Source organism: Procambarus clarkii, chromosome 88, assembly GCF_040958095.1.
Source record: "Procambarus clarkii isolate CNS0578487 chromosome 88, FALCON_Pclarkii_2.0, whole genome shotgun sequence".
Taxonomy (NCBI): Eukaryota; Metazoa; Arthropoda; class Malacostraca; order Decapoda; family Cambaridae; genus Procambarus; species Procambarus clarkii.
The window spans coordinates 17,192,377-17,216,499 of record NC_091237.1 but is presented as its reverse complement, the minus strand read 5'-3'; the positions used below and the strand labels follow the sequence as shown (position 1 = coordinate 17,216,499).

At 49.2% G+C, this 24,123-nt stretch overlaps 3 protein-coding genes across 5 annotated transcripts in view; all 3 read right to left on the bottom strand.

Moving 5' to 3' along the window:
* LOC123745815 (protein turtle homolog A) overlaps window positions 1–18,336 on the bottom strand; it is a gene marked incomplete at its 5' end in the record, with an annotated part of 42,901 nt that extends 24,565 nt beyond the window's left edge. For all 3 annotated transcript variants that reach the window (XR_011225720.1, XR_011225721.1, XM_069317601.1), the window contains 10 exon segments: window positions 1,296–1,573; window positions 2,053–2,144; window positions 5,038–5,239; window positions 7,176–7,335; window positions 7,575–7,705; window positions 9,406–9,559; window positions 10,220–10,380; window positions 15,158–15,457; window positions 17,056–17,169; window positions 18,143–18,336. Coding sequence is in view for 1 of the 3 variants with exons in the window: in XM_069317601.1 (XP_069173702.1) it covers window positions 1,296–1,573; window positions 2,053–2,144; window positions 5,038–5,239; window positions 7,176–7,335; window positions 7,575–7,705; window positions 9,406–9,559; window positions 10,220–10,380; window positions 15,158–15,457; window positions 17,056–17,169; window positions 18,143–18,336 (1,786 nt within the window).
* A 2,244-nt stretch (window positions 18,337–20,580) lies between these two features.
* Window positions 20,581–21,216, bottom strand: LOC138359066 (circumsporozoite protein-like). Its single transcript, XM_069317762.1, has one exon. It carries the CDS (start codon window positions 21,214–21,216, stop codon window positions 20,581–20,583), a length of 636 nt encoding a protein of 211 aa, XP_069173863.1.
* Window positions 21,217–23,501: 2,285 nt separating this feature from the next.
* LOC138359065 (histone-lysine N-methyltransferase 2D-like) lies at window positions 23,502–23,942 on the bottom strand. The gene has a single exon (XM_069317761.1). It carries the CDS (start codon window positions 23,940–23,942, stop codon window positions 23,502–23,504), a length of 441 nt encoding a protein of 146 aa, XP_069173862.1.
* Between the last annotated feature and the right edge of the window lie 181 nt (window positions 23,943–24,123).

Sequence of the window (24,123 nt, the reverse complement as noted above, 5' to 3'; positions counted from 1 at the left end):
CGCAGTCTTGTAAACACACAGGTGTTAAGACGATTACAGAGGTGACACATGCACGTTGCTTAGTAGGCGGTGGGGGCATAATATTAAGGGTGTGTGAGGGACAGACAGAGACAAACAGACACACAGATCCTGTGTGGGAGGGACAGACAGAGACACACACACAGATCCTGTGTGGGAGGGACAGACAGAGACAGACAGACACACAGATCCTGTGTGGGAGGGACAGACAGAGACAGACAGACACACAGATCCTGTGTGGGAGGGACAGACAGAGACAGACACACAGATCCTGTGTAGGAGGGACAGACAGAGACACACACACAGATCCTGTGTGGGAGGGACAGACAGAGACAGACAGACCCACAGATCCTGTGTAGGAGGGACAGACAGAGACAGACAGACACACAGATCCTGTGTGGGAGGGACAGACAGACAGACCCACAGATCCTGTGTGGGAGGGACAGACAGAGACAGACACACAGATCCTGTGTGGAGACAGAATAATACCCGCCACTGAACACTGGGTAATCAGCGCGCCCCCGTATATGGATTTTTGTTAATGTTGGGCGGCGGTAATGGGATCACACTCATTCTGTGCTCGCTGAGCGCCCTCATTCACACGCTGCTACACCAAATTACTAAAAATCCTCTTCGCGGTTTGATGGAAATTGTGTATTGCCAATGTAATTAACATGGGGTTTCGTTCTGAATTTTTTGTGTGGGTCGTGTGGTCGTGTTTTTAGTATGTCGTTATTTACAAATAATATTTTACTGCTCAACAAATATTTTTTTGAATCGGCGACAATGTACCAGTGAGACTGACTGACGCGTCGGGTATATGTATCAATGTGTGTTTTCGTGTGTTTTGTGCATCTGTTTGGATTGCTTTGGGCCGTCGACTACCCCACTACGAGCTCGATCGTGTCATGACAATCATACATCACCTCGAAGACAACATTAGAAACGGATCGTTGAAGACCTTGTTGACCAGACCACACACTAGAAAGTGAAGGGACGACGACGTTTCGGTCCGTCCTGGACCATTCTCAAGTCGATTGTGCGACCATTCTCCTCAGCTCTCTCCATCTCCACCCCATCCCCATCACAATCGACTTGAGAATGGTCCAGGACGGACCGAAACGTCGTCGTCCCTTCACTTTCTAGTGAAGGGACGACGACGTTCAAGTACGTTGAAGTACGACGTTGAAGTACGTTGACCAGTTCTTCTAGTAAAGGTCTGGTCAACGTACTTCAGCCACGTTACTGTGACTCCTCGCCTGCAGTGAAGACCTTACCTTGAGGCGCACCGCATCGATCTCCTCAGGCGGGCTGGCGCCCTTGGCGTTGACGGCGGTGATGGTGATGAGGTAGTCCTGACCCGGGGTCAACCCTCCCACCTGGAACCTGGGGGCGTCCTCTTCCATAGTAGCCAGGAGGGTGTGGGTCGGGGAGGCGTACACGCGGGCCACGAACCGCTGCGGCAGCCCTCCGTCGTTACCCGGAGTGCAGCCCACCTCCAGGCTCCCTAGCGTCAGGTTCACCAGCACACAGTTCCCCACTGGCTCTGGGGGCCCTGGCCACGGGCAGAGAGAGAGAGAGAAGGGGCAAGTTAGCCGCTGCGACTTGCTACCTCGCGGTGCTACTCAAGTAACTCCATGAATTGTACCATAACAATGGCATTTGAAAAGTTAGCACGTTTTGTGTCACCTTTGTATCTAGAATGGTCCCCCCTATCTTCTGTTCTTTGTGCCTCTGTTTGGATTGTGAATAATGTTTGAACATAAGAACATAAGAACAAAGGCAACTGCAGAAGGCCTATTGGCCCATACGAGGCAGCTCCTATTTATAACCACCCAATCCCACTCATATACTTGTCCAACCCGCGCTTGAAACAATATTTGGACATTATTATGAATACAATTATCATAGCCAACCATCTTCCTTCCTTCTCCCCCCACTCGCCACTGAGGAGTTCCTCCCTCAGCTCCCTCCATCTCCACTCCATCTCCCCCAATCTCCACCCCATCCCCATGTGATGACTGAGAGACTTACCAGCTTCGACGACGGTAAACTTGCAAGGGTCAGCCTGGGTCCCCACCTCATTGGTGGCCCAGCAGGAGAGTGTCCCGTAGTCCCGTCCTGACCTGCGGGTGAAATCCTCCAAGCTAGAGAGAGCTGGTCACGTTCATAATGCAATTGTGGTCTTTGGTATTATTTCCCGTAGCAGCAAGGTAGTGCGTCATCTGGTGATTGATTGATAAAGATTAAGCCTGGTTGATCAGTCCAGCAACCAGGAGGCCTGGTCGACGACCGGACCGCGGGGACGCTAAGCCCCGGAAGCACCTCAAGGTAACCTCAAGGTAACCCAAAAGGTGGCACGGGCATGAATAGCCCGTAAGTGGTGGCCCTTTTGAGCCATTACCAGTATCAATAGATGATACTGGAGATCTGTGGAGGTGCAACTGCACCCTGCGTGACGGGAGATGTCTCCCGTGTGTTAGAGTGGATATAGGTGACCATAAGAGGGTCACCCCCCTTACGGGCTATTCATGTCAGTGCCACCTCTTGGGTGGCTTGATCTTCATCAATCAGGGTCACCCATCCTCTTGATAGGGTCAAGACCACAGTCTTGACCACAGACGTCACTGCTTCCACGTGGAAGTGTGACGTCACTGCTTCCACGTGGAAGTGTGACGTCACTGCTTCCACACGGGTGTGACGTCACTGCTTTATCACCCTGGTGGTCAAAGGCGAACCTAACGTTCCCGTTATCAATACATTACAAAATTTAGACCGACGCTTAGGTCAATTGAACTCATAGGCTTAATTAAATTATATGTTAAATTTGAATGTTTGATACGAGCAATGACATTAATTGTCATTGTCTGAACGTGTTTATCAATCTCCCGCCAAATGGGCGAGGCACCCATTTGGCCAGTCAACATCGCCTATTTTTCCAAATGGGTGCATATGACCTGGATTTTAATCCCAAAACGATTTGTTTATTAACACCAAATTAAATTTTTCCTGTGGAACGTGAATATCAAAGGAATTAATAACTAATTAACACCAATAGTAATATACAATCGGAACCAACATGGCGGTTGACAATCTGCTTCTAAACCCGCAGTCAATTACCTTGACAGGGCTTTGAGGCGCCGTCAATGGACTCCGTCTTGTGAAAGGCAAACTTCTCAATCCGGTAATATATAAAGCCAAAGTTTTAACGCCCAGGAATGACCAACTTGTCCGGCATTCCGTGTAAGGAACATGTCTAATTAACCGCGAGAGTTCTGTGGCGGGGCTGAGAGGAGACAGCAATGCTAAGATACAGCATTGGCTGTATCCTAGCAGCCGCATTAGGATACAAAAGCACTACGATAAAAGCGCATTAGGATACAGTTGAACTAAGTTACAGCAGCACTAAGATATATCCGCATTAGACGCAGGCGACGAGTCACAATAACGTGGCTGAAGTATGTTGACCAGACCACACACTAGAAGGTGAAGGGACGACGACGTTTCGCTCCGTCCTGGACCATTCTCAAGTCGATTGTGTCCCCATTGTGTGATTGAAACGTCGATTGATTGATTGATGAAGATTAAGCCACCCAAAAAGTGGCACGGGCATGAATAGCCCGTAAGTGGTGGCCCTTTTGAGCCATTACCAGTATCAAGAGCTGATACTGGAGATCTGTGGAGGTGCGACTGCACCCTGCGTGACGGGAGATGTCTCCCGTGTTGAAACGTCGTCGTCCCTTCACCTTCTAGTGTGTAGTCTGGTCAACATCCGCATTAGAGATCAGTGGAGCTCACACAAATTCGTTTAAATACAACCGAGTTTGGTTGGTATACAAGGCCACTAGTCTCAGGTAAACTCAGGTAAACAAACTTTACAAACACACAGTTTCCCACTCGGTAAGTTGAGCAAAACAACTGAGGAAAGGTAAACTAATATCGGTTATTATCCGAGAGATATTTCCGGATCCGCTTCTCGGCCATGGAGATCAAAGGCAGCAGCATTATAGACAAGACAAGGAGGAAGTTTGTTATGGTCTTGGAAGATAAAGCTGCGGGCTCTGGGATTAACTGCCGACATACGTAGCTGTCAAGAAGATACACAGGAGGTATATTTCTCGTACTGAGGGGGGGAGATAATGGACGTATATGGGAGGTATATTTCCTCCGCTTACGGTTAAAGGTAACTTAAATGGAGGTATATTTATCTCACTAAGGAGTAAAAAAAATGGGCTTACATGGAGACATATTACTTTTGAAGGTAAAATACATGTAAATGGAGGCATATACTACCACCCCAGAAGTAAAATATGTATTCTTAGGAGTAAAATATTTGTACATGGCAGTATATTTCCCTTTAGGTAAAAAAATTATAATGTGGAGGTATAGTTTTCCTTCCCTGGGGGCAGAACTGGTCTGTAAAATACATGGGCAATTTATCTCTAATCCAACCACTTGGGCAGGATGGTAGAGCGACGCTCTGGCTTCCTGCAGGTCGGCGTTTAATCCCCGACCGTCCACAAGTGGTTAGGCATCATTCCTCCCCCCCCCTGTCCCATCCCAAATCCTTATCCTGACCCCTTCCCAGTGCTATATAGTCGCCATGGCTTGGCGTTTTCCCTCAGGAGTTCCTGTGCCAGTTAAGTTCACTACGGGCTCACCCTAGCCCGTGCTACTTGCCCCCTCTCCTGTGCCAGGTAAGTTACGGGCTCACCATAGCCCGTCCTACTTGGAACTTGTTCCAAGTAACTGAATCTATAACAACAACAGGCCATTTCCCCGAGTTACAGCCCCGCTCCTGTGCCAGGTAAGTCCATAACGGGCTCACCATAGCCCGGGCTACTTGCCCCGCTCCTGTGCCAGGTAAGTCCATAACGGGCTCACCATAGCCCGTGCTACTTGCCCCGCTCCTGTGCCAGGTAAGTCCACAACGGGCTCACCATAGCCCGTGCTACTTGGAACAGCTTTCCCCGACTTAGTAGTAGTGTCTCTAATGCTAAAGAAGTATCCATCTCTGACCTTGGGGTATAATCGAGGATGCTAAGGCCTGGGAGCACGGCGAAGGAGTCGTCCTCGACCTCCACGGTGTCGAGAGTATTGTTGAAGACCCAAGTGAAGGCGAGGTCGTCCTCAGGCTGGGCGTCCACGGTGCAGGAGAGGCGGGTCTTCTCCCCCTCCGCCACGGCTACCGTCTGCGCCTCCCCCACACACACCGGCAAGTCTGGTGCACAAGGAAGCTTCGATTAGCGTGTTGAGCAACGGGAATAGTACAGTGTCTTGTGGGCTTTGCATAATTACATTTCACATCTAAGAGTTGGAGCTTGCAATCGTGCTCATTGCAAGCTCCAACTTGCAAACTTGCTTAGCTAAATGAACTGTGAGGTTCAGTCCCTGAGCCCATTATGTGCCTCTGTAACCCACTACCGCTCATAACATGGGTATGGGGTTCATAATAAATGAACTGAACTTAAACAAAAAACTCAGGCAGTCCTTCTGGCAGTCCGCCGAATTATTAATTAATGATTTAATAATCCCTTTGTGGAGTCTAATACAGTTAATATAATGTGTATGCCTTACACCACGTCAAAGTATTAGGTGACAATTGTACGATTAATGAAATGTATTATACCAGTATTTTGTGTGTTGACAGTTATATTGAGTCATCGTACATCAGTAGTGTTGACCTACGGGTCATCATTGGTGCTTACTACACTGCGGTATTTCTGCACATTTAGGCCTATGCAGGCCTAAATACACTTTGTATTTAGTGACCTCCGTTATTTACACGTTATTGTATTCACAATAACGTGGCTGAAGTATGTTGACCAGCCCACACACTAGAAGGTGAAGGGACGACGACGTTTCGGTCCGTCCTGGACCATTCTCAAGTTGATAGACGTGTAGAAGCGACTTGAGAATGGTCCAGGACGGACCGAAACGTCGTCGTCCCTTCACCTTCTAGTGTGTGGTCTGGTCAACATACTTTAGGCCTATTTTTAAATGTCACATAGGCGTTTGTGCCATTTTATGCGTGTGTGATAAGTATACAATAGTTGAACTTTTCTACAAGTGGCTCATTCGTGACATTTGGACGCGACTGTTTTCCCATTCTCTCCATAACTTTACTTTTGATAATGATTGTATTTTGTTATTTATATTTGATAATGATTAGATTTAGGGAAATGTATATACATATAAAATGAGTTACAGGCAGAATGTTGGATTTCTAGGTAGAGGAAGTATATACTATCTAGAAATCCTTGCGGAAATTTGAACAGAGAATGGATTTTGGCTGGGGTGGGGGCTGGAGGGAAGGAACAGCATGGGGCCAGATTCACGAAAGCACTTACGCAAGCACTTACGAATGTGCACATCTTTCCTCAATCTTTGACGGCTTTGGTTACATTTATTAAACAGTTTAGAAGCATGAAAACTTCCGATTAATTGTTGTTATTGTTATAAACAGCCTCCTGGTGCTTCGGAGCTCATTAACTGTTTAATAATTGTAAAGAAAGCCGCCAGAGATTGAGAAAAGATGTACAGCTTCGTAAGTGCTTGCGTAAGTGCTTTCGTGAATCTGGCCCTTGGTGTAGTAGGCTAAGTGTAGTAAGGTGAATAGAGATTGTTAGGGAGGGGGGTGGATAAGACATTGATGTTTATGGAGGAGAGGAGGACATGGAGTTTTTTTTTCGACTACATACCTGGCCATTCACTTCCAAAGCGAAGCAGCATATATACATTATGTCTGACCTACATAAAGAAGGGTTAGAGATCCGTTTCACTCCCCACACTGTAGTGGGTTACTGGGCACTCAACCACAGAATATGATTCAACTGTGTTTACAAGTTCGTTATAATCACATCGCGTATATTACATGATTATTCCATTACATCGTAAATCCTGGGTACAGGTCCAGTATGTCATTAGGTGTTTAAGTATACAAAATGATATTTACAAAGTTCAATAGATCTCCACCCAGGGAGGTAAGGAAGTCGGTCAATATGGGACAGTCTACCATCAAAGTTCAAGTGAGTGCACGTTATCTTCTTCCACAAAAGGGACACAAAGTGTATTCGACAGTTGAGTTTTGGAAGACCGCCAGATACAATGGCGGGAAAAGTGAGAGGTGGGATGGAGAGTGTTGTTGACATACTTACACCTTATACCGAGGTAGAGGGTGTTGCTGGTGGTGGTGGCCTGGGTGTTGGTGGCGCTGCAGGTGTAGTTGCCGGCGGAGGTCCTCCGTACCATCTGCAGCACCAGGTTCCTCTCAGACACCAGCACCCCGGACTTGCGGTCGTTCTTCACGCGGACTCCCTGCTGATGGCGGACACGTGAGTGGTTGGCGAAGTGGTGCTCTCTCTCTCTCTCTCTCTCTCTCTCTCTCTCTCTCTCTCTCTAAAGCCCTTCCCTAGAAGGATCTCCATAACAAGGTGACTAACATTCTCTACACCTCTCACTCTATTCCAGTGCTAACTCTCACTCTTCCGTTGTGTTCCGCTCCGTCAACCACTCTCCATTTCTATTCTACCACTTCACACTCTGGCACTACTCACGTCCTTCCTCCAGATGACCTCTCTTGCTGGAGGGTTGGAGGCGACCTCACACTCGAAGTAGACGTCCTTGCCTTCGGTGATGGGCAGCGACCCGAGGTTGGCACCCAGCTCCAGCTTGACCACCGGCGCGACTGACCTCACCAGGGGGTAGAGACAAGGTCAACAGAGGTCACCAGGGGTAGATATAGGGTCAGGAGAAGTCACCAGGAGTAGAGAGGTTACCAGGGTTATATACAAGAGCAGCAAAGGTCAGCAAGGATAATAACAAGGGCAGGAGAGGTAATCAGGGGTTGATACGAAGTCCCCAGAGGAAGAGACAAGGTCAACAGAGGTCACCAGGGGTAGATATAGGGTCAGGAGAAGTCACCAGGAGTAGAGAGGTTACCAGGGTTATATACATGAACAGCAAAGGTCAGCAAGGATAACAACAAGGTCAGGAGAGGTCATCAGGGGTTGATACGAAGTCCCCAGAGGAAGAGACAAGGTCAACAGAGGTCACTAGGGGTAGAGACAAGGTCGAGAGAGGTCATCAGAGGTAGAGACTACGTCAAGAGCAGGGGTCACCCCCAAAATAGCACGTAGCAAGGAAAATTCAAAGGAAAAAATGGGCTATATAAGGTCACCCTGTAGGAAACAGGGGGACAGATTAGCCCCTGTACAAATAACACTGAAATACCGTTATTTAGACTAACTTTGGGATGCGTCACAATCCAGATTACATATGGATTGTGGCGAGACAATCATTCATGTTGACCTCCAGAGCGTAAAATTGCGACTGAAAATATTGTAATGGATTGTTTGTACCATCAGCGTGTTCAAGACAACCGCAGGACTCTTTTATCAGTACATAAACATTAGTACATGGCAAAGAAAAAAATACACTTATACAGCCGTGTTTGAAAAATACACACACACACACACACACACACACACACACACACACACACACACACACACACACACACACTCTCTCTCTCTCTCTCTCTCTCTCTCTCTCTCTCTCTCTCTCTCTCTCTCTCTCTCTCTCAGTGTCCTAACTAGTTTCAGATCTTCTCTAGCGCTTTAGTGATAATTAGAAACTAAGCCCACGTCATCGACACTAGCAGAGGATCCCCAAGATTAACACTTACGCTTGACACAGAAATCCTTTGTTATTTAACCCTCCAGGAAGAATCCTAAACCACTTACAGCGTGTTTTAACCCTATATAGGTACACACACAACACAGTAGTGCACAGCCACACTTCCTAGTGAGAACGGAGACTGGATCATGCTGGAAGGCATCGTCAACAGTCTGTTAGGGCACTTGTACACAACTTACAGTCTACCGGAAGCCCTCGTACATAACTTTGCCTTACTCGAGGCCCTTGTCGCTAACTTAGAACCTACTGAAGGATCTCATCGATCAGTGAGATTATGCTGAAGGCAGTCATAGACTATCAAAAGAACCTGTCGGAGCACCCTAAATTGGATAAGGTATGCTGGGGGGTCGTAGAAGTACTCTCACATAGCCTATCTTGAGGTTATCTTGAGATGATTTCGGGGCTTTAGTGTCCTCGCGGCCCGGTCCTCGGCCAGGCCTCCACCCCCAGGAAGCAGCCCGTGACAGCTGACTAACACCCAGGAACCTATTTTACTGCTAGATAACAGGAGCATAGGGTGAAAGAAACTCTGCCCGGGATCGAACCCGGGACCACAGGATCACAAGCCCAGCGTGCTGTCCGCTCGGCCGACCGGCTCCCTCTAAACCACACAGGGGAAACTTCGAAACAAGTTACGAGGCTGATGGACTACTTCGAGGTAAACTCAAAGGTGTGGCCGAAGGTACTCACAGAGGACGTGTAAGGTGGTTGAGGTGGTGAGGCCCGGGTGGAGGGTGGTGGTGATGTTGGGGTTGTGGGCGGAGCAGGTGGCTGTAGCCAGGTGGTCTTCGGCAGCTGGTACGACCCGCACCCACGACGATGTCTTCTCGCCCACCTGCCGCCACTGCCGATGGAAAGCAGGCTGTAGTTGGGGGAAGTGGAGTCACAAGAACCGCGGCTGGAACTAGCTGACGCGGTTCAACCCTTTGGGGGTTCGTGACCCCCACAGCTTACAGTATGGTGGTTCTTTTCCTCGCCTGTTGCAACTACGTTTTTGAAGACCAAACCACACACCAGAAGACGAGGAGACGACGACGTTTCGGTCCGTCCTGGACCACTGTCCAGACAATCGACTTGATAAATGGTCCAGCACGGACCGAAACAACATCGTCTCATCTTCTGGCGTGGGGTCTGATCATCAGTTCTTCAGCCACGTTACTACGACTCACCATCTTCAACTAAGTTTTTACTATGTTACTTAAAACAAATTAAGTTAATGTACACCAATATACATATGTTACTGCCAGACCCATTACTGCCTGATGAAGCAGTGACGGAGGGGCCTAACTTTGTCCTCTAACTTGGTCCAACTTAGGCCCGGCTGCCACAGCATCAACTGGGTGCCTGTGGGAGAGTTGGGGAGTGCCAGAAGGGAGTGCCAAAGGGGAGTGCCAGAGGGAAGAGCCTCGAGACAGTGAGAGGGAAGCTCACCCAGGCTTGTGACCTTCTCTACTGAACCAATGATTGTTTGACAGCCACGCCCTCTACCCGAGCTGGTACTCACGGAGGAGGGCAGGGTAGTAGTGTGGGCGCCGTGGGCGGGGGTGAGGGTCCAGACCAGAGACGCTGCAGGATAGGCGCCCACCGCTACACACTCCAGCCTCGCCTGCTGCCCCGCCACCAGCGGCGCCTCCGGCGTGCTGATCTCCACCGTCTTGGGCCGCACTGTAAACCACAAAATCCACTTTAGTAACAATTTTTGTCCCAAAATACAATACTCGTAAAATTAGTGTGGTCTACACACTAATTTTACTACTGTGTGATATAAAATTATTAAATTAAATTACTGTGGTCTACACTAAGGGAGCCGGTAGGCCGAGCGGACAGCACGCTGGATTTGTGATCCTGTGGTCCTGGGTTCGATCCCAGGCGCCGGCGAGAAACAATGGGCAGAGTTTCTTTCACCCTATGCCCCTGTTACCTAGCAGTAAAATAGGTACCTGGGTGTTAGTCAGCTGTCACGGGCTGCTTCCTGGGGGTAGAGGCCTGGTCGAGGACCGGGCCGCGGGGACACTAAAAAGCCCCGAAATCATCTCAAGATAACCTCAAGATACACTACGACACATTCCTCCTTAAAGCATCACCGAGATTCTAATGGATTACTATAACCTTAGGTAGATTCCCAACAGACTTGTAGATGAGACGTTCATGAGTGAACGTACTCATGAATGTAAGAAAAGCATCAAGTGTGCATATGTTTGAAGATGCAGTAAGTACATCATCACCCTCTCCTCTCGAATAATGCATTTTGACGTCAAAATCCCCAGGGCATAAAATATGATATACTATAAATCCTATTGGCTCACAAACATCCCCATTTTCTATGCCTGAGTCGTCGGTTAGGTTCGGTTCAGAAAATATTGTACCACATTTTTTGAGGGGACACTTTGACAACTGTAGAGGACGGGTTGCGGACCTGGGGGCAGATTCACGAAGCAGTTACACAAGCACTTACGAACCTGTATATCTTTTCTCAATCTTTGGCGGCTTTGTTTACAATTATTAAACAGTTAATGAGCTCCGAAGCACCAGGAGGCTGTTTATAACAATAACAACAGTTGATTGGCAAGTTTTCATGCTTGTAAACTGTTTAATAAATGTAACCCAAGCCGTCAAAGATTGAGGAAAGATGTACACGTTCGTAAGTACTTGCGTAACTGCTTCGTGAATCTGGCCCCAGGTTCGTAAGTACTTGCGTAACTACTTCTTGAATCTGGCCCCAGGTTCGTAAGTACTTGCGTAACTGCTTCGTGAATCTGGTCCCAGGTTCGTAAGTACTTGCGTAACTACTTCGTGAATCTGCCCCCCCCCCCTTCCTGCTCGTCTTGTCAGCTCTGGTAATCAAACGTTTCCACCAAATAATGTTGAAATAAAAATGCCACAGTAATACCGACTTTGATGAAAAGGTTATCAAGAAGCTTCGTAACCCCTTGGCTGAGAACACAACCTGTCCTCTTAAAAACAACGTCACTTTTGGCTCGTATGCGCACTATGGCCAAATTTGGACGTAATTTGAAATGAAATCGACTCACAAAAGTAACGTACTGTTCCGTTTTCTGTTTGAGTCGTCCGGCCGACTCTGTAAGGTTAGAATAGATGACTTTCAATTCACGTTTTTCATACCGTTTTGAAACTTTATGAGAATTTCCTGCCCACCTAACCTATCAGAGGACCCTTAACTTCCTGTAGTTGAAAAAAAAATCCCAAATTTATTTTCAATTTTTTTAAATTTTCAAATTACCTCCAAATTCGGCCAAACGGGCAAACGGCTAAAATCGACGTTATTTTTAGGAGGACAGGTTGGTCGAACCAGCCCCCCCTCATCCCGGCGAAGACATTATAGTGTACTATAAATATACAATTACTTGGGCCTGTAAGATGGATGAAAATGAGAAATAATATACAATTATCAGAAAGTATAAACCTTGCAGTTAAAGCATTCGGATTCCTCTTATAATATCCTTCGTACAACTTACCTTATTACGATAAGGAACAATTCCGCCTGATAAGCTTAAGTGCACTAATGCAGTATATGAAGATAAACAGAGTTATAGAAACTGAGCTCTGCAATATGTATTACATTGGACACACAACTCTGTAGGTATTTTACACTTCATTTAAAGGAGGGAGAAATAAATTAACTTGACTAAATTGTGTGGATGAATGGATAAGCCGGCATTTGTTATCTTGTTGATTGATGTGAAAGAACTCATTCATTTACATTTACAGGTCTTGGCCTAGTAAACAAAGACTGGGTCCTTGTGTCTTGGGTAGTGACACATGTGTCTTGACCCGTCCTTCCCCTGTGTCTTGGATGGTGACACTTGTGTCTTGGCGTGTGAGAAGCACATCACTAGCCAGTCCTCACACGGACACACGGAGCCTCCTATCCGTGACATATCCTCTTAGCCGCACTCTCCACTATCCTCCAGACGCTCCCATCACGACCTGGGACGGGGGGGGCGCGGGGGGCGGTGCCCCACTAAGCACCAGTCCCACTGACTTATATACAGAGATAAAAACATAAATTATCCGGGCGCTTGGGTACACACGCCTCCACCTTCTTCCCGTTCACAACAAGTTGCGAGTTGAAACTCACAAGGGGCCAGATTCACGAAACCACTTACGAACGTGTACATATTTCCTCAATCTTTGACGGCTTTGGTTACATTTATTAAACAGTTTACAAGCATGAAAACTTGCCAATCAACTGTTGTTATTGTTATAAACAGCCTCCTGGTGCTTCGGAGCTCATTAACTGTTTAATAATTGGAAACAAAGCCGCCAAAGATTGAGAAAAGATGTACAGGTTCGTAAGTGTTTGCGTAAGTGCTTTGGTGAATCTGGCCCAAGGTCTGTCGTAGTGTCGAGGTGAGCACGCCACTCGGTTAAGCGCTGTTCGCTCTGGCCAGTAGCAGATTTGGTGATCGCGTGGATGAAGCCTCGTATCCTTGCTTCCGGGGACCTCGATTGGGCTATTAGGCAGCTTCCAGTATATTGTCATGAACGTATATGTCTTCTCCGTCTGTCTGGAGTCAGGTCCGCTTAAAACACTACTCTTCAGTTCAAGCTTTCCGTCCGGATATGCGGGACACCGGATTAAAGCCCCTCTGGCACTCTGCCTGGTGTTGTCCACCAAAAGTCCTTGACTTCAGTCCGGGTAAAAATTATATTTTTTTTTATCGTTAAATAAAACACCTTAAGTAGCGAGAGAGTTTGTATCCAGGGGGTCTTGAGAAGATGTTTTGCTGGCTCCCAGGTATTCAAGGTTGGTTAATATTGTTAAGTTTCGTCTTTGTGCCCTCTGGTGGCACCTCTCAGCCCCCTGGTGACACCTCTCAGCCCCCTGGTGACACCTCTCAGCCCTCTGGTGGCACCTCTCAGCCCCCTGGTGGCACCTCTCAGCCCTCTGGTGGCACCTCTCAGCCCCCTGGTGGCACCTCTCAGCCCCCTGGTGGCACCTCTCAGCCCCCTGGTGGCACCTCTCAGCCCCCTGGTGGCACCTCTCAGCCCCCTGGTGGCACCTCTCAGCCCCCTGGTGACACCTCTCAGCCCCCTGGTGACACCTCTCAGCCCTCTGGTGGCACCTCTCAGCCCCCTGGTGGCACCTCTCAGCCCCCTGGTGGCACCTCTCAGCCCCCTGGTGGCACCTCTCAGCCCCCTGGTGGCACCTCTCAGCCCCCTGGTGGCACCTACTCATCACACAAACAGTTCTCACATCAACACGAGCAAGACAAACACAATTAACCTACACAGGAGGTGATGACAATGTGCTTGGATGGGTCCTCCGCGACTCTGGAGGACAACACACGGAGAGGCCAAGAGTGTGGCACAGTGCAGGCACTGTGCCACCACCCCCCCCCCCCCCACCCCCACCCTTCCAGCCCAGCGTAATTTGCATTTAGAAGTGTGTGTGTGTGTGTGTGTGTGTGTGTGTGTGTGTGTGTGTGTGTGTGTGTGTGTGTGTGTGTGTGTGTGTGTGTGTGTGTGTGTGTGTGTGTGTGTGTGTGTGTCCAGGACTTCACCGCCTGGAAGTCATGTGCGCGAAATGAGGGAACAAAAGACTGTAGCAAGAGACACCTTGGCCCAGCGAATCGTGGAGAAGAACAAGGACAAAATAAAAATGGAAAGAGGGATGAGCTGGGTGGTGAACTATCCCGTTCCCCTCCCCCCTTCCCCCCCCCCTCATCATGTGTGAGGGGATAGGACGGGTGTAAATATTACGAGGAATGAGGAGACGGCTTTGAGCCAGGGGGGAGAGGGGGAATGGGGGGGGGGAGGAGTATTGACAAGAGGCTTTGGAACCCCAAATCTAGAGAATGGAGAATGGCTTGAGATTCATATATCATCCCTGTAAGGAGGATTGTGTCCAGTAAGAACGTTCAGGGAGTTCGAGGAGTGCCGGACGTCATTTGTACTGATCTGAAGATGGAGGTGATCAATGCTCACGCACCAACCAATATATCCCTACATATCATCCCTCCACCGGTGCCTGCCGGCCCCTGTCCCTCACCACAACGCCAACAGACACGGGAACCTGCATGTCAATTGACTGAATGTTGAGAGCCAAGCCCAAAAGCCGGAGCTCAACTCCCCCCCCCCCCTCGGGAACCTGCATGCCAGTTGACTGAATGTTGAGAGCCAAGCCCAAAAGCCGGAGCTCAACTCTCCCCCCCTCCTCGGGAACCTGCATGCCAATTGACTGAATGTTGAGAGCCAAGCCCAAAAACTGAAGCTCAACTCCCCCCCCCCTCCTCGGGAACCTGCATGCCAGTTGACTGAATGTTGAGAGCCAAGCCCAAAAACTGAAGCTCAACTCCCCCCCCCCCTCCTCGGGAACCTGCATGCCAGTTGACTGAATGTTGAGAGCCAAGTCCAAAAGCCGGAGCTCAACCCCCCCCCCTCCCCCATAAACAAGGCAAGCCTGGGGAAGTATACTCACGGAAAAGCAGTATGGCGAGGGAGGTGGACAGCGGTTCAGTTATATTGTTATTGTTGGCGCGACAGGTGAGGTTGGCGTGTAGGTAGTCCCTGGTGAGGGCCGGGATGCTCACCTCCGCCCTCACCTGCCGCACGCCCACGCCCATCTCCGCGCCCACGCCCGCAGGCGAGGAATTGATAGCGTTGGCGGGTGCCGGCCGGCTGGGGGACCCGTTGTGGCTCAGGATGTGGCTGCTGCTGCTACTGCTGTTGCTCAGGAGAGTTGTCCCGCGCCACCACGTCACTTCCGGCGCCGGCCGACCTAATGGCGTGAAATTATTTTATTCAATTTACACTGAGAGAAACTTAACTTGATATCCACTTTTAGAACATATTCTAAAACTTTCATTTAAATTTTGACAAACACTCAATGTTATTTTTCCCTTTTAAAACCTTACAAGAAAGTATTATTACTTTATAAGAAAGTAATAACGTTGAAAAGAGACGCTATGAGGCTTCCTTATGTGGTTGCTGCCTGGGAATGCATGAGTTTCCCCATGAATGGGAAGCCCGTTAAAAGCCCTAACTAACCTAATCTGTTAATAACTTTACTGACGCATGCATACAGTGGTAAGGTGTCAGAGGACATCTTACTCAGCAAGTTGTATTGGCCTGTGTTGTATTGGTCAACACAACTTAGCAAGTTGTATTGATCTGGGAGTAATCCTTTTTCCCCCTGGCTAAAAAGATCTATTTACTGTAAAAATCCTACTTTCTCTAATCACTGCGGATTAGAAAAAGTAATCTTTCTCTAATCCGCAGGAGAGAGATTCTCTAATCTCTCGCAGGAGAGAGAGATTAGAGAAAGTAATCTTTCTCTAAACCTCAAAGATTGACTAATCCTATTGGAAAATTACTCAAATCCTCTCAGCCCCCTGGTGGCACCTCTCAGCCCCCTGGTGGCACCTCTCAGCCCCCTGGTGGCACCTCTCAGCCCCCTGGTGGCACCTCTCAGCCCCCTGGTGGCACCTCTCAGCCCCCTGGTGGCACCTCTCAGCACTCATTCACCAGTGGCACTCATTCCTTTGGGAAGTTAACTTGTCTTTCAGGAAATGGATTCGTTCTTACGGATTTTGTAAACAATGAACCAACCTTTTTGTAAAATGGCTCAACCTTTTGGAGCAAGACCAATCCTATTGGGAAATTACTCACCGTTTAGGAGACTCGACCTTTTCGGAACTTTGGAATCGTTAGCGCCTTTTTTCTTAATTACTCCTAATGTTTCCTATTCTTCCAGACCTAAGTTGAAGGACTTTTAAGTGACTCGTTTATCAAGTCGTGATTACGTTACAAATCCTCTCCTACCAACATTTATACCACATATAATAGAACAAAAATAGGCATAATTTAATTGTCAAGATTTGCAGTGGAGCCAGACCACACACTAGAAGGTGAAGGGACGACGACGTTTCAGTCCGTCCTGGACCATTCACAATCGACTTGAGAATGGTCCAGGACGAACCGAAATGTCGTGTAACGATAAGGTGTGAAGGATAGATGAAATTGTTTATGTAATAATCTAAGATGAGGTCTGATAAAGACCTTTTGTGCCCTCTGTAATGCTTTTGCGCTACCGCTCACAGGATGAGTATGGGGTGCACAATAAACTAGCCGCCTTCGGCGGTAACAATCAATCAATCGTCGTCCCTTCATCTTCTAGTGTGTGGTCTGGTCAACATTCTTCAGCCACGTTATTGTGATTCATCGCCTGCATTTCTAGTGGAATTTGAGGGGGACATTTGCCACGTTCACTATCCTGTCTTCCCTACTGTTCATACCTCTCGTGGGGACACAGAGGAGAAGTGAGAGGGTCACTTATCACACTACTCACATTCTCCCGCCTTCCCCTGCCCTTCTCACCTCCTGTGGCGACGCAGAGAAGGGTGAGGGGATCGCCCTCTGTAAGGGGACCCAGGAGGCCGGATGGAACTGGCCGGCTGTGTTGGTCCAACACCACCAGGCGAGACGGGACAACTGAGGGAAGAAGAGGACAAGAGCTAGTGCCACGAGGCATGAGCATGCTGGAAACTGGCAGCAGTTTCTCAGAGAGAGAGAGAGAGAGAGAGAGAGAGAGAGAGAGAGAGAGAGAGAGAGAGAGAGAGAGAGAGAGAGAGAGAGAGAGAGAGAGAGAGAGAGACAGAGACAGAGAGAGAGAGACATACACATAATACTGATCACTTTTGAGGGTATGTATCATGTGGGCGATGGCCTGGAAGTCACTCCCGCACCCGATCTGAGTTCGATGGGACATTTGCTCTTCAGTTCGCTAAGACTTGCGCACCGGGCAACACAGGAGGCCATGTGAAACCATTGACGTATGGAGAACCTGCTGCCATACAGCCACAAAGATTCTTGTGAGCCTGGCCCAGGAGCTAAATGCCAAAATGAAAAAGCCCCACCTCTCTCTCTCTCTCTCATTTCTACACCCTTACCTACTAAATCTGGGTAAACATAAATTGTCTACCCAGATTCACAGGGTAAAACAGGTACAGAGGACCAGCATATTAAAAAATAGTGTGATTTTTCCGATAACAAAATGTATATGAGCCTAGCAGTTCTGAAGACACAATCATGTATGCTATACACATTACGTATACACGATGTATGCAATGAGTGGTCCTTTAGGTATACACAATACACATAAATAATATACACACTGTACTCTGCTACATACACGATAAACATGTCTCTTTAAGTGAAAACAAAATTAGTATAGAGAGAGAACGGGAAATAGAGAGAGCTAAGTTCTAATGGGAAAAAACAGCAGTATTGTCATGATAATGGAACACACACACACACACACACACACACACACACACACACACACACACACACACACACACACACACACACACACACACACACACACGAAGCAAACAGGAATCCTAGACTCGAGTTAACCCAAGCCTTCAAACTATATACCAAAAGGTAAACTATTTCTACATACCATAGACGGTAAGGTTTACCAGCGCGAACAAGGTCGGGGAGACCTTGAAATCCACCCGGCACCTGTACCTTCCGGAGTCGTGACCTTGCAGGGGGTCAAGGGTCAAGTAGGCAGCCTTAACGTCCGACCTGACCCTACCTTCCATGGCCGGGTCCACGAACTCCTCCTTCTCTCCGCCTTCTCTCAAGTCCAACCTGAGGGGAGAGATGAGGGTTAGTGGCTTCGTGAGCGGAGTTCTAACGATCGTATATTCTCCTCTAATGAGGAGTTCTAACGATCGTATATTCTCCTCTAATGAGGAATTCTAACGACCGTATATTCTCCTCTAATGAGGAGTTCTAACGACCGTATATTCTCCTCCAATGATGAGTTCTAACGATCGTATATCCTAACGATCTAACTGGCAATTCGTGCTTGTTTTGAAGCTGGTTTCTGCTGTTTTTTTTCATGATCGTGTATGTGGGGGGGGGGGTAGTTTGGTTGCTGTTTTTGGTTGGTTACGCGTGTGTTTTTGTAATTTTTTTGTAAGATTCGTGTCAGTGGTGGTTGTAAATCCCACTCTGAAATGTGTTATATTGCATTAAAGAACTGCAAATAAGTCGCTACTTCTCAACGTCGGTGGATTTTCAGCTTCGGTGGATGTTCTGTTTGTGTTGGGTTTGTAAGAGTTATTGAGAGCCTTAGTGCAGTGAGGTGTGATGGAGGCTCTTAGTGGTGTGGCTGTCAATCTTGCTTTGTATAATACACACGTATTCCAGCTGCTGCTGCTGCTCTCTCTCTCTCTCTCTCTCTCTCTCTCTCTCTCTCTCTCTCTCTCTCTCTCTCTCTCTCTCTCTCTCTCTCTCTCTCTCTCTCTCTCTCTCCATCAAGTTAATGGGAAATTGGATCGAACAGGAAACTCGAACATGGAGGAAGCGAGACTTAGCCTGAAGGCGCTAATGGACAAATGTATGTCAGCTGTTGAGTTGTGTCGGATGAATTGATCCCAACACCAATATGTGGGTCCCAGCTCCTGTGTACTGGTCCCAGCTCCTGTGTACTGGTCCCAGCTCCTGTGTACTGGTCCCAGCTCCTGTGTACTGGTTCCAGCTCCTGTGTACTGGTCCCAGCTCCTGTGTACTGGTCCCAGCTCCTGTGTACTGGTCCCAGCTCCTGTGTACTGGTCCCAGCTCCTGTGTACTGGTCCCAGCTCCTGTGTACTGGTCCCAGCTCCTGTGTACTGGTCCCAGCTCCTGTGTACTGGTCCCAGCTCCTGTGTACTGGTCCCAGCTCCTGTGTACTGGTCCCAGCTCCTGTGTACTGGTCCCAGCTCCTGTGTACTGGTCCCAGCTCCTGTGTACTGGTCCCAGCTCCTGTGTACTGGTCCCAGCTCCTGTGTACTGGTCCCAGCTCCTGTGTACTGGTCCCAGCTCCTGTGTTTTGGTCCCAGCTAGCTTCTCCCCCCCTCCCCCCTAACCCGAGTCATACAGGGTGTGACACGGCCACATTCTATAAGCATTTCAGGTCACCAAACACACACCAGCTGACGCAAGCAGGTACCCCCTCCATTTTTTTCCTTTCTGAAGCATTCTCTCTCTTTTTTCCCAGACACATTCTCTCTCTTTCACGGGGATACTAAGGAAAAAATGGCCTGCTCGGGCCTGCACTTTAAATCGTGATGTGACGTCATTATCCCCCACTGCACTAATTGGGAAAGTTGATCAGTCGAGTTTTGAAGCTGAACGGTTGATGGTGGAGGCCAGACTGTGGTGGTGGAGGCCAGACTGTGGTGATGGAGGCCAGACTGTGGTGGTGGAGGTGGTGGTGGAGGCCAGACTGTGGTGGTGGAGGTGATGGTGGAGGCCAGACTGTGGTGGTGGAGGCCAGACTGTGGTGGTGGAGGCCAGACTGTGGTGGTGGAGGCCAGACTGTGGTGGTGGAGGCCAGACTGTGGTGGTGGAGGCCAGACTGTGGTGGTGGAGGCCAGACTGTGGTGGTGGAGGTGATGGTGGAGGCCAGACTGTGGTGGTGGAGGTGATGGTGGAGGCCAGACTGTGGTGGTGGAGGTGATGGTGGAGGCCAGACTGTGGTGGTGGAGGCCAGACTGTGGTGGTGGAGGTGGTGGTGGAGGCCAGACTGTGGTGGTGGAGGTGATGGTGGAGGCCAGACTGAGTAACCAGAGGGCAAGATACTAGTATTTCCCCTCCCCGGGCGCCAGGATATATCAACCACTGACGAAACCCGTACATCTTTCCTTAATCTAAGCGGCTTTGTTTACATGTAAATAGTTTACGAGCTTGGACACTTCACAACCCAAAGTCATTATTGTTACAAACAAACTCGCAGTGGTGGTCATAAACTGTTTGATACATGTAAACAAAGCCGCCATATTTGAGGGGAAGATGTAGAGGTTTCGTGAATGCTGGACGAGTCCGGGACTCTTGAGCCTCGGCGCAAATCTACCAAGTTGTTGTTAAGTTTAATGAGGTGATTAGTCGGCCGTTGAGGTCATGGTTCAACACGTTCTGTTCCTGAAGAGAAAATGATTGTTGTGGGTAATATATGACGGTGTTCACTGTAAGCGGAGTTGCTGTATGTGGGGGGTTTATAGTGCCTTTAAGTTCGCTTATTGAGGCACCCTGAGGCACTCCGTCCTCCTCGGGGCCATGAGGCACTCCGTCCTCCTCGGGGCCATGAGGCACTCCGTCCTCCTCGGGGCCATGAGGCACTCCGTCCTCCTCGGGGCCATGAGGCACTCCGTCCTCCTCGGGGCCATGAGGCACTCCGTCCTCCTCGGGGCCATGAGGCACTCCGTCCTCCTCGGTGCCATGAGGCACTCCGTCCTCCTCGGGGCCATGAGGCACTCCGTCCTCCTCGGGGCCATGAGGCACTCCGTCCCCCTCGGGGCCATGAGGCACTCCGTCCTCCTCGGGGCCATGAGGCACTCCGTCCTCCTCGGGGCCATGAGGCACTCCGTCCTCCTCGGGGCCATGAGGCACTCCGTCCTCCTCGGGGCCATGAGGCACTCCGTCCTCCTCGGGGCCATGAGGCACTCCGTCCTCCTCGGGGCCAGTGTTGTCACTGCCTCTCACCATCTTGTTGGCTCTCTTGTCCACCAATATTTTGTGACAATGTCCGTCTTTACCACTCGTCTTTCCCCTTCCTTACCTGCTTCTGTCCACCCTCCCTGCCTCTGTCTTCCCTCCCTGCCTCTGTCCACCCTCCCTGCCTCTCTTCTCCCTCCCTGCCTCTGTCTCCCCTCCCTCTAATCCCCCTTCCATCCCCCCTTTCTCCCGTCACTCTCCCTAAATCTCCATCTTTCCTCTCAACCCTGCAGCATCCTTAAATTTTCAGTTCCCTTCCCTCCCAATTTCCTTTCACCCCTTTCTCTTCCCTCCCCCATTCTTCCTTCCCTCCCAATTTCCTTTCACCCCTCTCTCTTCCCTCCCCCATTCTTCCTTCCCTCCCCATTTCCTCCCAGTTACCTTCCCTCACCCTCCCCCTCCTCTCCGACGAGCGGGCATCGACAGGACACATCAAAGCCTGAAACAGATTTTTCAATGATGCCACATCAAAGGCGAGGCACGATAGGGGGCCACTTATGCCTGTCGATGGTGCCTGTTGTTGGTTTGTTTACACTCCCCCTCCCCCCTCCCCCCCTCTCTCCAGTAGAGAGGCTGGGGAGGGGGAGGGGGGGGGGAAATTGCCCCAAAACTCCTCCTCCTCGAAGTGGTTATACGCTCCTTGGGAATAAAACAATAACATATACAGAAGGTGTCTGTATCGTGCAAAGGAAGTCGCTCTGGGTCTCAGGCGACGGTGAGGGGGGGGAGGGGTGGGGGAGGGGTGGGGGAGGGGGGGGGGGGAGGGGGGGGAGGAGGTGTTGCAAGAATCACTGTGTTGCACTGCAAGATTCACCGTGAAGCCCCCCTTTGTGTTTTAAGGTCATGGATCCAGTACGCAAGAGTCTCCCGAATCTTACTGAGGTGGCTGGTTATCTTGAGGTTATCTTGAGATGATTTCGGGGCTTTAGTGTCCCCGCGATCCGGTCCTCAACCAGGCCTCCACCCCCAGGAAGCAGCCCGTGACAGCTGACTAACACCCAGGTACCTATTTTACTGCTAGGTAACAGGGGCATAGGGTGAAAGAAACTCTGTCCATTGTTTCTCGCCGGTGCCTGGGATCGAACCCAGGACCACAGGATCACAAGTTCAGCGTGCTGTCCGCTCGGCCAACCGGCTCCCGGAGTGCAAATTTCGCAAAGTTTGGTCTGGATTTGAAACTAGCACGCTATCTTCAAGGTCAAGAAGCTTGTTAAGCTGACTGAATCCCCCTCACCGCAACCATCTTGAGGTTATCTTGAGATGATTTCGGGGCTTTAGTGTCCCCGCGGCCCGGTCCTCGACCAGGCCTCCACCCCCAGGAAGCAGCCCGTGACAGCTGACTAACTCCCAGGTACCTATTTACTGCTAGATAACAGGGGCATTCAGGGTGAAAGAAACTTTGCCCATTTGTTTCTGCCTCGTGCGGGAATCGATGGGTGCCTGCTTGAACCAGATGCCTGCGTGTTCACCTGTCCAGTTACTGGTCACACCCGTCAGAGCTTAACGCTTGAGTTCGATATAATTCCTGTTGTCGCGGAGAGCAAGCCTGAATTTGGGCTTATCGCGGTCACCCTAGGCCTACTACTGACCCTCCCCAGGGTGCAACCCACACCAACTGTTTAGCTCCCGGGTACCTATTTAACTGCTGGGTGAACAGACACATCAGGTGAAAGGAAAGTCCATCTCTGCAACACCTTGCAATACTGTGTTTATCTTAAATCTTTGAATTTTACGTCTTGTCCCTACAACAACATATTGAGAAACCCGTTCTCGCACTTTCTTACAGTCAATATTGACTTATTAAATACGTGCATATGTGACATACTAAATATTTTAGTTTACCTTGAAAAGCTTCATAGAAAACACCAACCTTACCTAACCTTCTTAGTATGTTAAGATAAGCATCATATTTAAGCTTATATTATAAGATAATATAAGAGAATTACAATTATTACTTAACCTATACCTATAATAGATTAAGTAATAATTGTAATTACGAAGCAATAAGATGCTTATCTTAACATACTAAGAAGGTTAGGTAAGGTCGGTGTTTTCTATGAAGCTTTTCAAGGTAAACTAGTATGTTTAGTATGTCACATATGCATGTATTTAATAAGTCAATATTGACTATACGAAAGTGCGAGAACGGGTTGTATTGAGAGTACTTGTTGCATCTATTGCAAAACAATGAAATAGGAAAAAACAAAACAATGAAATGGTGCTGAAATAGGTACACGAAGCAGAATGATCATCAGTTCTGAATTGCAATGAAACATTCAGTGTTGCAGCATGCAATCCAACACCAGCATCAGAGGCACGGGAGACAGCATGCAATCCAACACCAGCATCAGAGGCACGGGAGCCATCACCAGCATCAGAGGCACGGGAGCCATCACCAGCATCAGAGGCACGGGAGACATCACCAGCATCAGAGGCACGTGAGCCATCACCAGCATCAGAGGCACGGGAGCCATCACCAGCATCAGAGGCACGGGAGACATCACCAGCATCAGAGGCACGGGAGACATCACCAGCATCAGAGGCACGGGAGACATCACCAGCATCAGAGGCACGGGAGACATCACCAGCATCAGAGGCACGGGAGCCATCACCAGCATCAGAGGCACGGGAGCCATCACCAGCATCAGAGGCACGGGAGACATCACCAGCATCAGAGGCACGGGAGCCATCACCAGCATCAGAGGCACGGGAGACATCTCCCGTCACGCAGGGTGCAGTCACACCTCCACAGATCTCCAGTATCAGCTCTTGATACTGGTAATGGCTCAAAAGGGCCACCACTTACGGGCTATTCATGCCCGTGCCACCTCTTGGGTGGCTTAATCTTTATCAATCAGCAGCATTAGAGGGCGGCCTCTCCCACACACACGCAACATG